Source organism: Puntigrus tetrazona, chromosome 18, assembly GCF_018831695.1.
Source record: "Puntigrus tetrazona isolate hp1 chromosome 18, ASM1883169v1, whole genome shotgun sequence".
NCBI classification, from domain to species: Eukaryota; Metazoa; Chordata; class Actinopteri; order Cypriniformes; family Cyprinidae; genus Puntigrus; species Puntigrus tetrazona.
This window is the reverse complement of record NC_056716.1, coordinates 25,282,965-25,294,737: the sequence shown is the minus strand read 5'-3', so window position 1 is coordinate 25,294,737 and position 11,773 is coordinate 25,282,965. Positions and strand designations below refer to the sequence as shown.

At 34.2% G+C, this 11,773-nt stretch overlaps 1 protein-coding gene and 1 pseudogene across 1 annotated transcript; both read right to left on the bottom strand.

The window, feature by feature from the left end:
- Positions 1-122: 122 nt before the first annotated feature.
- Positions 123-4,736, bottom strand: LOC122362888 (carboxylesterase 5A-like). The gene is made up of 13 exons (XM_043264614.1): positions 4,584-4,736; positions 4,217-4,412; positions 3,675-3,813; positions 3,399-3,532; positions 2,603-2,756; positions 2,210-2,314; positions 1,869-1,970; positions 1,582-1,722; positions 1,395-1,475; positions 1,053-1,194; positions 815-961; positions 583-655; positions 123-496 (listed from the first exon to the last, which is right to left on the bottom strand). Exons 1-13 carry the CDS (start codon positions 4,684-4,686, stop codon positions 331-333), a joined length of 1,683 nt encoding a protein of 560 aa, XP_043120549.1. The 5' UTR covers positions 4,687-4,736; the 3' UTR covers positions 123-330.
- Positions 4,737-7,083: 2,347 nt separating this feature from the next.
- LOC122362890 lies at positions 7,084-9,073 on the bottom strand (annotated as a pseudogene).
- Positions 9,074-11,773: the final 2,700 nt, after the last annotated feature.

Sequence of the window (11,773 nt, the reverse complement as noted above, 5' to 3'; positions counted from 1 at the left end):
ATAAAATCTTTATATCTTTATATTGTACAAAAGACCTTTTAATTTTTCTAATTCTAATACATACAAATTAAAATAGTAAATGATACAGTATATAAGCACTTTAGAAAATTTCTCAGTCTGTATATGATACCATTTATTTATTATTTATTGGTAATATTTAATACAGAATTTTGTTGGGGAAAAACTAAAGTATGCAGAAATCTTGTTGCAACTGGTTGCAAAAGGTTTCACGGGAACTATTTCGCTGCATGGAGACAAAGAAAAATTATTTACACACATATATGCAAATTAGATTTATAGTAGAAGCAAGAAGTTAATAGAAATAACTAATTAGGATTTGTGAAGTGCTGCTAGCTTTTTAGGCAATTCTTCAGCAAAAAAGAGCATCTTGTCCATCTTTAGACCCTGTCCCTCAGTTTGCTGCAATCCCAGATTCATGTATTTATTAGACTTGTCGTACAAAGGCCAGAGCACCAGATCGGGACCATTTGGTGATCTGTGGAAATGAAAATGATTTAAAGAATAAAGGACCATCATTAACTAAGTCCATCTGTCCAGCAAATGAAGCAGCGTACCACTTACCCAGTGCGAATAAAGTTCGCCCAGTATCGCATGACAGTTCTGCATAGTTGGTTTTCCTCCTCGGTGAGTGCAGCTGTAAAAAGTTGATATCCGTCACCTCTTCATCTTTAACATTTTTACTTTTGTTTCAATCATTTTCAGTTTCAACCCCCTGCATTAGTATAAACTTAGTCCAGTATGAATGTCCAGCATCATAATTTGCAGATACAAACAAGTTCTTAGATCTGCATACCCACTTTGATATGGCCATCCCAAAAGCATGCCCCAAACACAAATCCAAGTTCATCACCATGGTCAGCTTTCACAAAGCTGGGTCTGAGATCTTTAAATATACTTGGCGAATGCTGGAACTCATACATATGCACAGACACTCCAGCATCTGTGAAGCATAGGATAATGAGAAATAATATTGCAAACCAACAATAAAACATGGCTAATGGCGAAATGTTGCAGGTGAAATCACGATCGACCTCTGTGGTAAGATGCAACCGTAACGGAAGGAATCCCCATAAAAAGATCCCCCATCATCTGAGTAAATGCATCACGAATATCCTCCGAAGTTTTAGCATCTTTTAGGTATTCTTCTACTATGATTTCATTGACTCCTGACGTCTAGGGTAACAGAATAAAGGATTACACAGTCTTCGAAATGCTATTTTGTACTTTGTTCACCAGATGGAGACAAATACTAACAAATTAGACCGATTGCGTTAATAATAAATAATAAATGAATTTGCATTTTTATCTCTTTTTTAGATTATAAATCAGCACAAAAGATGTGGAAGGAAAGAAAAAAATAAGCAAAATTTTACTCCATTTTTGTTAAAAATATCCAACAATTGTTTCACAGATTTTTTGTCCATCCCTTTCTCCCAGTCTTTTGGGACTATGGCCTGAAATACAAAATAGGTACATGCATTATTATTTAAATACAGTCATAAAGGTTCATAGGCCTTTTGTTTAAGTTCACTATTCCATACAAAAATGTCTGATACTTGCCTGAGGGAGCATCCATCCAAATTCGTGGTTTGTTATTCCGACAAGAATTGGAACTTTGTGAAAGTCTTTGCTCTTTAGTAACTCCTCTGGTTGAGCTTTAAGAAATTCCTCATCAACTGTTGCTCCAGGGAAAATGTATTTCTAAAAGAAGTCATTTGGTCTATGAAATGATTTCATTCTCTTTTTTAATATGAATACTTATACAGAATATCACCAGTAGATCTTAAAACTGCATTTTCTCCATGAACTATTGAAAAGCACAGTCCTTTCAAATTCACTGCTCCTACCTTTTTTTCTGCACTGATGATTTGATCCTCATTCATTTCTTTTATGCATTTGGTCAGCACTTCATTAGAGCTGAAGTCACATCCAGTAACATTTGCTACCGCCTGGATCAAACAGATCACAGACAATCAGCTTTTGCTTATAAAATAATTATATTACATTAGGTATTTTCAAAATGCATTTTCAAATTAGGCTGAGACAAAGATAAAACCAAATTGCCTTCAAACTGAAGCAAACAGAACTAAACTTAACAATGCTCTAAATTCTTGGCATCTGACATAATCATATAGATTCCCTATAAAGAACTATTGAGTATATGTGCTGTTGTTTGTGGGCTAAATACCTTGGCTAACACCAGAGGGTCTTTGATAGAGTAACCCGGCACAGTTGCTACCCCACTCTGAAAGATGGCCCGCTGAAAGAGATCCTTGGTCATGGGTGACAATGTCTAGAAGACCATAAGAATACATCTTTAGAACACACTTGATCCTTGCACTGATTTGTGCAGATAATCTATTAATGATCTTATGTTGTTTTAAAAACTTGTCTTTCAGCTATTTATTGATCATATTTCCAGGGGAAGCCCTGGAATAAGGAACGCATTTGAAACTAATCTTGTTTTTTAAAGATTTGTCAGAAATGAATTGCTGTTAATCATATCAGGCACATACAAATTCATATGCAACAATAGAGAAAGAAAATGAAGATAATTCTGCTTTTAAAAACGTTTACTGACCAGTAAAGAGGCACTGATGCCTCCTGCAGACTCCCCAGCTATAGTAACAGATTGGGGGTCTCCTCCAAAACCCTCAATGTTTTGCTGCACCCACTTTAACGCAGCAATCTGGTCTAGGAAACCCCAATTACCTTGAGCATTCTTATCTCCTGTGCTAAAACCAGAAGCATGTGTTATTACCTTGCAGAAGCAGCTTTAATATGATACAACAAATCTGATATCATTCTCAAGGGACCAGAGGTGTAAAGTATTTAAGTAAATGTAACTAATTATTGTACTTAAGTAGACTTAAGAGTCTTTGAGCAATAACTTTAGTCCATGAACATTTAAATTCTGAACCGCTAAAATACAGATCTATATTAATGTAATAAAAATGTGCCAGGGTTCAGGTACTGAACCTGTGTTTTAGCTCCACTCAGAGACTGTAAAGCACATAAAAATGTGACACAGTACATATTTTTATGAGACAGGCTGTCTTTGTTCCCTGTGGTCTTTGGCGTATAGTTTGTTGTGTTTTTTTCTCAATGAAATATCTGCACATATATACCTCTGTGTTTTTTTCCCAGCTTCTTCACAACATTACGGTTTTCACTGGCATTTTTGAGCCTATATTTAGTATAGGTAAGATGCTTAAGTAAGTATCTTTTCACATACTTGGTTACTTGTAACTTGTAGTGAAGTAATTTTCGCTCTAAGGTATCTGTAATTTTACTCAAGTATAGTCAGGTACTCTTCACACCTCTGCAAGGGACAGACTGCATGAGTAGTGCCCGCTTTCTCCACCATAAATGCATACCTGAAATATCCTAATATTCCAAGTCGGTACTGAATGACAACAACAGTTATGTTCTCATAGGCCGCTAACGAGGAGCCATCAAATATGCAAGCACCGCCCATGACCAGACCCCCTCCGTGAATCCAGAGCATTACCTGTTGGTTTGCATAAATTTCTTTTGTCAGTGGGGTTGGAGAAATTATCAATAAAGCATAATAGAATAAGTTCTACCATGAATTTGTAAGTCAAAATGCTGTCTTCTAGTTTAGATGTGAGAAGCCGTTATTCAGTACTCACTGGAAGTTTATCAGATTCTGATCTTTGAGAAGGAGTGTAAACATTCAGATACAAACAGTCCTCTGAGACTCCTGTTGGTGTGAAATCCAACGCCATGGATTTTGCTACTATAGGGAGAATGTCTGGGTTTTGAAGGCACCTAGAACACGAGAAAATCTACATTGAAAAAATGTTTGCAATTTTAATGGTAAAAGACTATAAATCTGCTGTGGTTAGTATTTTTACATTTCTTTATCATTTACAGTCAAAAACAGTAATAGTGCGGGACATCAGACTAAAGCATGCACTGTATGCACCTTTTATTGTATAATAGTATTCACTTCAGCTTGTAGACAGACTAATTTAGTTTTTTACAACCGGTATTATTATGGTGTTTATCAGTAAATTATACAGGTACGAAACAGATTTTATTTCTGTATATGTATTAAAAACATTGCGTTAGTTAATAAAATATACAGTTTGTTTGAGTTTCATATATACAGTACTAAATAAAGAATATATTGAAATTACAGTTACTTTTATGAATATATCCATATACTCACATAGATGGGTGCTGGGTGGCGTTTCTTATGCCCTCCCATCCCTGTACAGGACCAGGTGCAGCCAGACGGAGAGGACCGACAGGTGGCTGGGCAAAAGGAATACCCAAATACTGCTCCACCACGTTTTCAGAGCCTTTAACCTTCATATATTGTCCACGTACGCTGCCATGCTTCAGAACAACCACCGGCCCAGAGTCTGTACAAACAGAAACCAATCTGACAACACCCATTCTTCAATACATATTCATTATTTTATATTCTTGTCAAATAACAATACTACTCCTTCAAACATTTATAAAATTGCTAAGTAAAATATATTTTTTCTTGATAATGTTCAATATTAGTTAAAAAGCAACATAATACTTGCCTGTCTGCACAGGGGCAGTCCAAACAGGTACCAGGGTCAAGCACAGGCACAGCAAAACGTCTTTTATCATAGCTAAAGACTGAGACAGACTCAAGCCTCTCATGTAATAAAGAGCTCACAAAATCAATCACTCCCACACAGGCTCAATTACAAAACACTGGCCTTTAACCTGATCCTATACTTTACCCCCTTAACAAAACAGAGCACCTGTTTCCTGTGTACAAAGTAAAATCCAAATCTAAGCAGAGAAAAATCCATTCAGTGCATTAATAATCGCGATTAGTAGTACAATCTTATATTTATTGGTGAAGTGAACCAAGTATATAAAAAAAGTCTAAACATTAAATATATATATATATTATTAATTTCCGAGTCTCAGTACTCACAGTGCTCTCAAAGCTTTAGCAAAGACCTATATCAAACATTACCCAAGGTCTGCACTTTATAAATCTCTTTATTTAAGCAGGAGATAAAAAACTAATGGCAAACATTTCGGCTTGCTGCCTTTGTGAGTGTGACAACGACTCCAGATCAGTTCCATCTCTAAAAGCAGAGAATTTAACAGAAACCAGTGAAGACAAGAACACATATAACAATACCACATAAAGTGCAGACCTTGTAGGCTTTGTTTTCAATTTCTTAGTCATTCTACCATATGGATAATTTAATTTGCCACCACAGCAAAACCTTTTCCCAGTGATAAAATGTGTGCTAAAACAAATGGTAAAAGAGTGTCACAGAAGCTCAGATTCTTCACAGCTGTGTTTATAATTCATATTTTATGTTAGTTTTGTAGAACAAAGCTACCAGGAAAGTACTTTTTTTTTGTTTGTTTGACTCTGGTGGCATAGCGGTTATCAACCTCAGCATAAGATTTCATCTGCTTACATAAGTTGCAAGTTCAAGCTCGAGAGGCACTGGTGTAGAATTAGGGGAAATACTAATAAGTGACAAAATATTGTTAACAAAGAAGGTCAAATATGGCTGTTTTTTTTGTCTTGAAAATTCCTCCTCATGATTTCCATTGAATAAAAACACCTTTTAACTTTTTGTTACATGACCATTTCTAGATTAAGTAAAATTTCTTAATCATGCTATACATAAACTAGAAACTCAATGCTCCACATTGTAAATAGGTTTGTAATAAATGCACTTGAAATGAACCATTAGAGAGCATTTTCCTTCTTTATTTTAAAGGTGGAATTTATTATGTTTAATCATAAAAAAACACGATAAACAGCATTCCTTTAACATCACGATTTACATTGTCTTGAACTAATGATCTTGCAAATAGTAGTAATCTTAATAAATCACGACACAACACAAACATATACGGTGTTTTATTATTTTTTCTTTTTTGCTATTATTTGTGGTTGCCTTAGGAGTTCCAGGTTGTTAACATGACATGGTTGATGTATATGACTTTTATTCAAATGCTATGGAATTAGATGAATGTATCTTTAGTTGCTAAATTTAACTATGAAATAGTTTATCAATGGAAAAGAGCAGCTTGTCCATCTTTAGACCCTGTTCTTCAATTTGCTGCAATCCCAGATTCATGTATTTATTAAGCCAGTGCACCAGATTGAGACCATTTGGTGAACTGTGGAAAGTAAATAATGATTTAAGAAATAAAGGATCATCATTAACTAATACTATATCCAGCAGCTGATGTACCGCTTACAAAGTGTGAATAAAGTTTGCCCAGTATCCTATTAGTCTTCTCCTCAGTGAAAGTTCCTGTGGATGATGAATAGTTAATATTCAGAACCACATCACCACTTTGTCATTAACATTTTTACTTTTGTTTCAATCAATTGCAGTTTCAAAACCCATCCATAATGAATTGTCCAGTATAAATGTCCTGTGTCAGAATTTGGCAGGACAAACAAGTTCTTGAATATGCATACCCACCTCTGAAAAAACCATCTCTAAAGCAGGCCCCAAACACATATCCAGCATCATCACTAGCTTGCAAAAGGTGGGTCTGAGATCTTGGTATACACTTGGCGGGTTCTGGATTCATACATATACACTCCAGCACCTACAGTGTTATAACACAAAATATGAAAACAATCAGAAAAACATGGAATGTGAAATATTGCTAATGAAATTTCAACCTGACCTTTGTGGTAAGATGCAACTGTAATGGAAGGAATGCCCATAAAAATATCCGCCATCATCTGAGTAAATGTATATTTTAGATATTCTTCTACTATGATTTCATTGACTCCTGACGTCTAGGGTGACAGAATAAAGGATTACACACATTCTAGAGTCTTCTGAATGATATTTTGTACTTTGTTCACCAGATGGAGACAAATACTAACAAATTAGACAGATTGCATTCAAAAATATACTGCAAATTTATTTCATTTTAGTTTCTAAATCACTACATTTAGTCTGAAAAGAAGGAAGGAAGAGAAGTTGTTTTTGTTTGCATCCATCCCTTTTAAATATTCTTCTGAGGCTAAGGACTGGAATAAAAAGCAAATGCATTACTATTTAAAATATATTAACAAAGAAGGTTCATAGATCTTTTAATACTCCATAAAAAATGTCTGATACTTGCCTGAGGGAGCATGCATCCAAATTCGTGGTTTGTTATTCCGACAAGAATTGGAATTTTATGAAAGTCTTTGCTCTTTAGTAACTCCTCTGGTTGAGCTTTAAGAAATTCCTCATCAACTGTTGCTCCAGGGAAAATGTGTTTCTAAGTAAGTCATGTGGTCCAAGAAATTATTTCATTCTCTTTTCAAGCTGTTTATTTATAGAGAATATCACCAAAAGATCTTATCATTGCATTTTTTTCCCTCATTTCAAATTCTTTGCGCCTACCGTTTTTTGCTACACTGATGATTTGTTCCCCAGTCACATCTTTCATGCATTTGGTCACTTTATTAGAGCTGAAGTCACATTAAGTAACATTTGCTACACCCTGGTCAATTAGATCACAGTCAGCTTTTTTATAAACACTTACAATAACCATTAGGTACATTAGGTATTTTTTAATATAAGCCACTTTGTTCTTATTGTAAAACTTTTTTTGTGAACAAGGCTTTACAATTTTGATATGTAACATAATGCTACAAATTCCCTTAAAGGAATCGTTCACCCAAAAATAAAAATGTTAATTCTCTAAATTTGCCCTAATGTCTTTCCAAAGCTGTTAGACCTTCTTTCATCTTCAGAATGCATGCTAAGATTTTTTCATGAAATCTGAGAACTGTATGGTCCTCCAGAGTGACAGAGTAAGTACATAGATAAAACAATTCATGTGATATCATTAGTTTATTACATTTTGAGATATGGGAACATTTCAGTTAAAATATCTTAATTTGTGTTCTGAAGATGAACAAAGGCCTTATGGGTTTGCAATGATGTGAGGTAATTAATTTTTGAGTTGAACTTCAAGGAACTATTGAGTAGTACACATTTATTATTGTATTTGAATAATGATGAATACCTTGGCAAACATCATAGGGTCTTTGATAGAGTAACCCATCACAGTTGCAACCCCACTCTGAAAGATGGCCCACTAAAACATACCCTTGGTCATGGGTAATAATGTCTAGAAGACCCTAAGTATACATCTTTAGGGCACTTTTAACCTTTGCACTGAATGGATAAGATGATCTACTAATGGATAAGATCTTATGTTGTTTCAACAACTTGAATTTCAGCTATTCACTTATTATCATATTTCCAGGGGAAGCCCAATGAGACCACAAGGAACTTACTCAGAACTTCTTTTTTAAAGACTCATAAGATTAATCACAATTAATATCAGCAAATAAATGAAGATTATGCAACAATACAGAAAAAATTATAAAGGTAATGCTGCATTACAAACATTTACTAACCAGAAACGAGGCACTGGCTATAGTGACAGACTGGGGGTCTCCTCCAAAACCCTCAATCTGGTCTAGGAAACCCCAATTACCTTGATCATTCTTATCTCCTGTGCTAAAACCAGAAGCATGTGTTGCTTGCAGAAGCAGCTTCAATATGTTACAACAAATCTGATGCCATTCTTAAGAGACAGAATGTATAAGTAGTGCCCGCTTTCTCCATCATAAACGAATACCTGAAATCTCCTAATATTCCAAGTCGGTGCTGAATGACAACAACAAATATGTTTTCATAGGCTGCTAGAGGGATCCATCATACATGCATACTCTGCTCATGACCAGACCCCCTCCGTGAATAAAAACTATTACCTGTTGGTTTGCATACATCAGAGGGGTTGGAGAAACGATTAATAAAGCATAATATAAGAAGCTGTGCTGTGAATAAGATCTACATAAGTGCTGTAGTACAGATGTGAGAAGCCGTTATTCAGTACTCACTGGAAGTTTATCAGATTCTGATCTTTGAGAAGGAGTGTAAACATTCAGATACACACAGTCCTCTGAGACTCCTGTTGGTGTGAAATCCAACGCCATGGATTTTGTTACTATATGGAGAATATCAGGGTTTTGAAGGCACATAGAATACAGCAAGAGAATATACACTGTAAAAATAAACTACTGTAAAATTACAACTGCTAATGACTTTTGACCCATTTGGCACTTGGTATCTCATTTTGTTATTGGTTATGTACATTGTAGCTTCATATTACAACTCCCAAATAGCTCTCTCTCTCTCTCTCTCTCTCTCTCTCTCTCTCTCTCTCTCTCTCTATATATATATATATATATATATATATATATATATATATATATATATATATATATATACACATGTATTTATAATCTATATTCACATAATTTCTACATAAAAAAAAAATATATATAACCGTTTTGCCTCCACAACTATTCAAACAACTGCTTATTTAAAAATAGCTAGCTTAGGTAGCTTTGTTCAATAAAACCAACATACGCCATGAATTATTAACCTACCTATGAAGAATCTGGTGACACTCTTTTACCATCTGCATTAGCGCACACTTCATCACTGGGTACAGCTTGAGCTGCTTTGACAGCAGAAGTTTCGCTGTGGAGGCTAATTAAATTATCTATATTAGATAATGACTGAGAATTTTCGTTGGCATTTAGTTTTATTTGTTGTGTCTGACGTCAAAAAATGTACGATTTTAAAACATGTCAGCACAGACCAGAGATAAATTCTTAACTAATCAAGATTCACAGTATGAATTTTTTCCTCTTTAGTCTGACATACAGGGATTCCACTTTGTACACAGGAAACAGATGCTCTGTTTTGTTAAGGGGGTAAAGTATAGGATCAAGTTAAAGGCCAGTGTTTTGTAATTGAGTGCTAGTGATTGATTTTGTGAGCTCTTCATTACATGAGAGGTTTGAGTCTGTATCAGACTTTAACGAAAGATCAGCTATGACAGCTCTGCCTGTGCTTGCCCCTGGCACCTGTTTGTTACAAAGGTTACAAAGCTGCAAAGTAAAAACTTGTATCCAAAGACAACCGCTATATTTCTTTATGTTTCTTCTTTTTTTAATAAGCAGTTGTTTGATTGATGACATAACGGTTATCACCCTCAACCCAAGATTTGATCTGCTCACACAAAGATTGCAAGTTCAAGCTCGAGAGGCATTGGTCTAGAATTAGGGGAGGTACTGAAAAGTGATTGCAAAATAACAGAGAAGGTCAAATGTGGCTGCTGCTTCTGTCTTTGATATTCCTCTTAATTTTTTACTTTAGTTTAGGTTTGGTAATTCTTTTCTTTCTTTCTAGACTACTGCTTCTTTTATATATATTTTACACACATTTTTTATATATTTTTTTTTAATAAATGCATTAAAAATTCAGTATTCAAAATATAGATATATTCAGTGCTTTTGCATTTTTTGTCATTATGAGTGCACAATTCTATTTTTATTTTAAATGCTGATTTCATCATGTTTAATCATGAAATACACGATGAACAGTGTTCCTCCAACATCGAGATTATCAAGGCCAAACACTGATCATTGTAAATAAAAAGTAACCCAAACTGTTTGCTCTGAAACCTCTAAGAAATCTTAATAAATCATGACACAACAACAAAAACATTGTGATTTATCAATTTTTTTCTTTGCTGTTATTTGTGGTTGCCTTAGACGTTACAGGCTGTTAACATATGACAAAGTTGATGTAACTGACTCGTATTCAAATGTCGTGGTCTGAGAGGAATGTGTCTACTAAGTCAGCTCATTACAACCAGGCTGTCCTCTGCTGTGAGGCATGGGAAAAGGTTTCTCGTTGGCCACTAGATGGAAGCAGTGAGTTTTTGAGGAGGTCACAACGCCTGCATCTGTGCAAAGAAAACTCCTTTTTTGTAATCATACCATGATTGACAACTAGAATTGTACAACTTTTGTATTTCAGTAATCATCACCGAACATTTCATTGGTTACAATATATATATATATATATATATATATATATATATATATATATATATATATATATATATATATATATATATATAGTACAACAACTAATAATTATAATAATAAATGTAATATAAAAATAACATATTAAAAATTTATTATTAATATTATATGAAAACATGGTGTTTTATTATGTCTAATTATAGAGTGTGTCTAATTATTTTGATAATTATTAATAATTATAATTTTATACTTTTATAGAATAATATTAGAATATTTTATTAGAACGTATCATGTGCTAATTATCTATCTATGTATCTATCTATGTATCTATCTATCTATCTATCTATCTATCTATCTATCTATCTATCTATCTATCTATCTATCTATCTATCTATCTATCTATCTAAAATAATAATTCAATGAATAATTAAGCTATCGAATTGCTTAGAATCGATTTTAATATAATAAATATTATTTATAATAATAAGTATTATTCTAAAATATATCACAGTAAAGCATTATTACTTATATGGTTATATAATCGTTTATTTTTTGCAATGCAAATTTTAATACCGATTTTAAAACGAGTAGTGGTAAATAACCCACATTATTTTTCGAATAGCCCGTCAGGTTTTATATATATATATATATAGAAATAGATATATTTTTTCATCCAAACGAGACACACAGTGCATGCCTCGCGCTGATGGGAGCGTGATGTTAGGGGCATCGAAAGCTTGCCGTGAGCGCGAGCGCAGTGAGCGGCGTGCGGCGTGCGGCGTGGCATCATACGCAAGGGGCGTGACGGAGGCGTGTCATAACATATCAGCGCCACCGTTT

Coding starts and splice junctions, on each gene's coding strand:
- LOC122362888 (XM_043264614.1), bottom strand. CDS start 4,686: ATGAGAGGCTTGAGTCTGTCTCAGTCTTTAGCTATGATAAAAGACGTT. Junction 1,195..1,394: donor ATATTTTTAACAAAAATGGA/GTAAAATTTTGC, acceptor CTGTTACCCTAG/ACGTCAGGAGTCAATGAAAT. Junction 497..582: donor GCGAACTTTATTCGCACTGG/GTAAGTGGTACG, acceptor TCATTTCCACAG/ATCACCAAATGGTCCCGATC.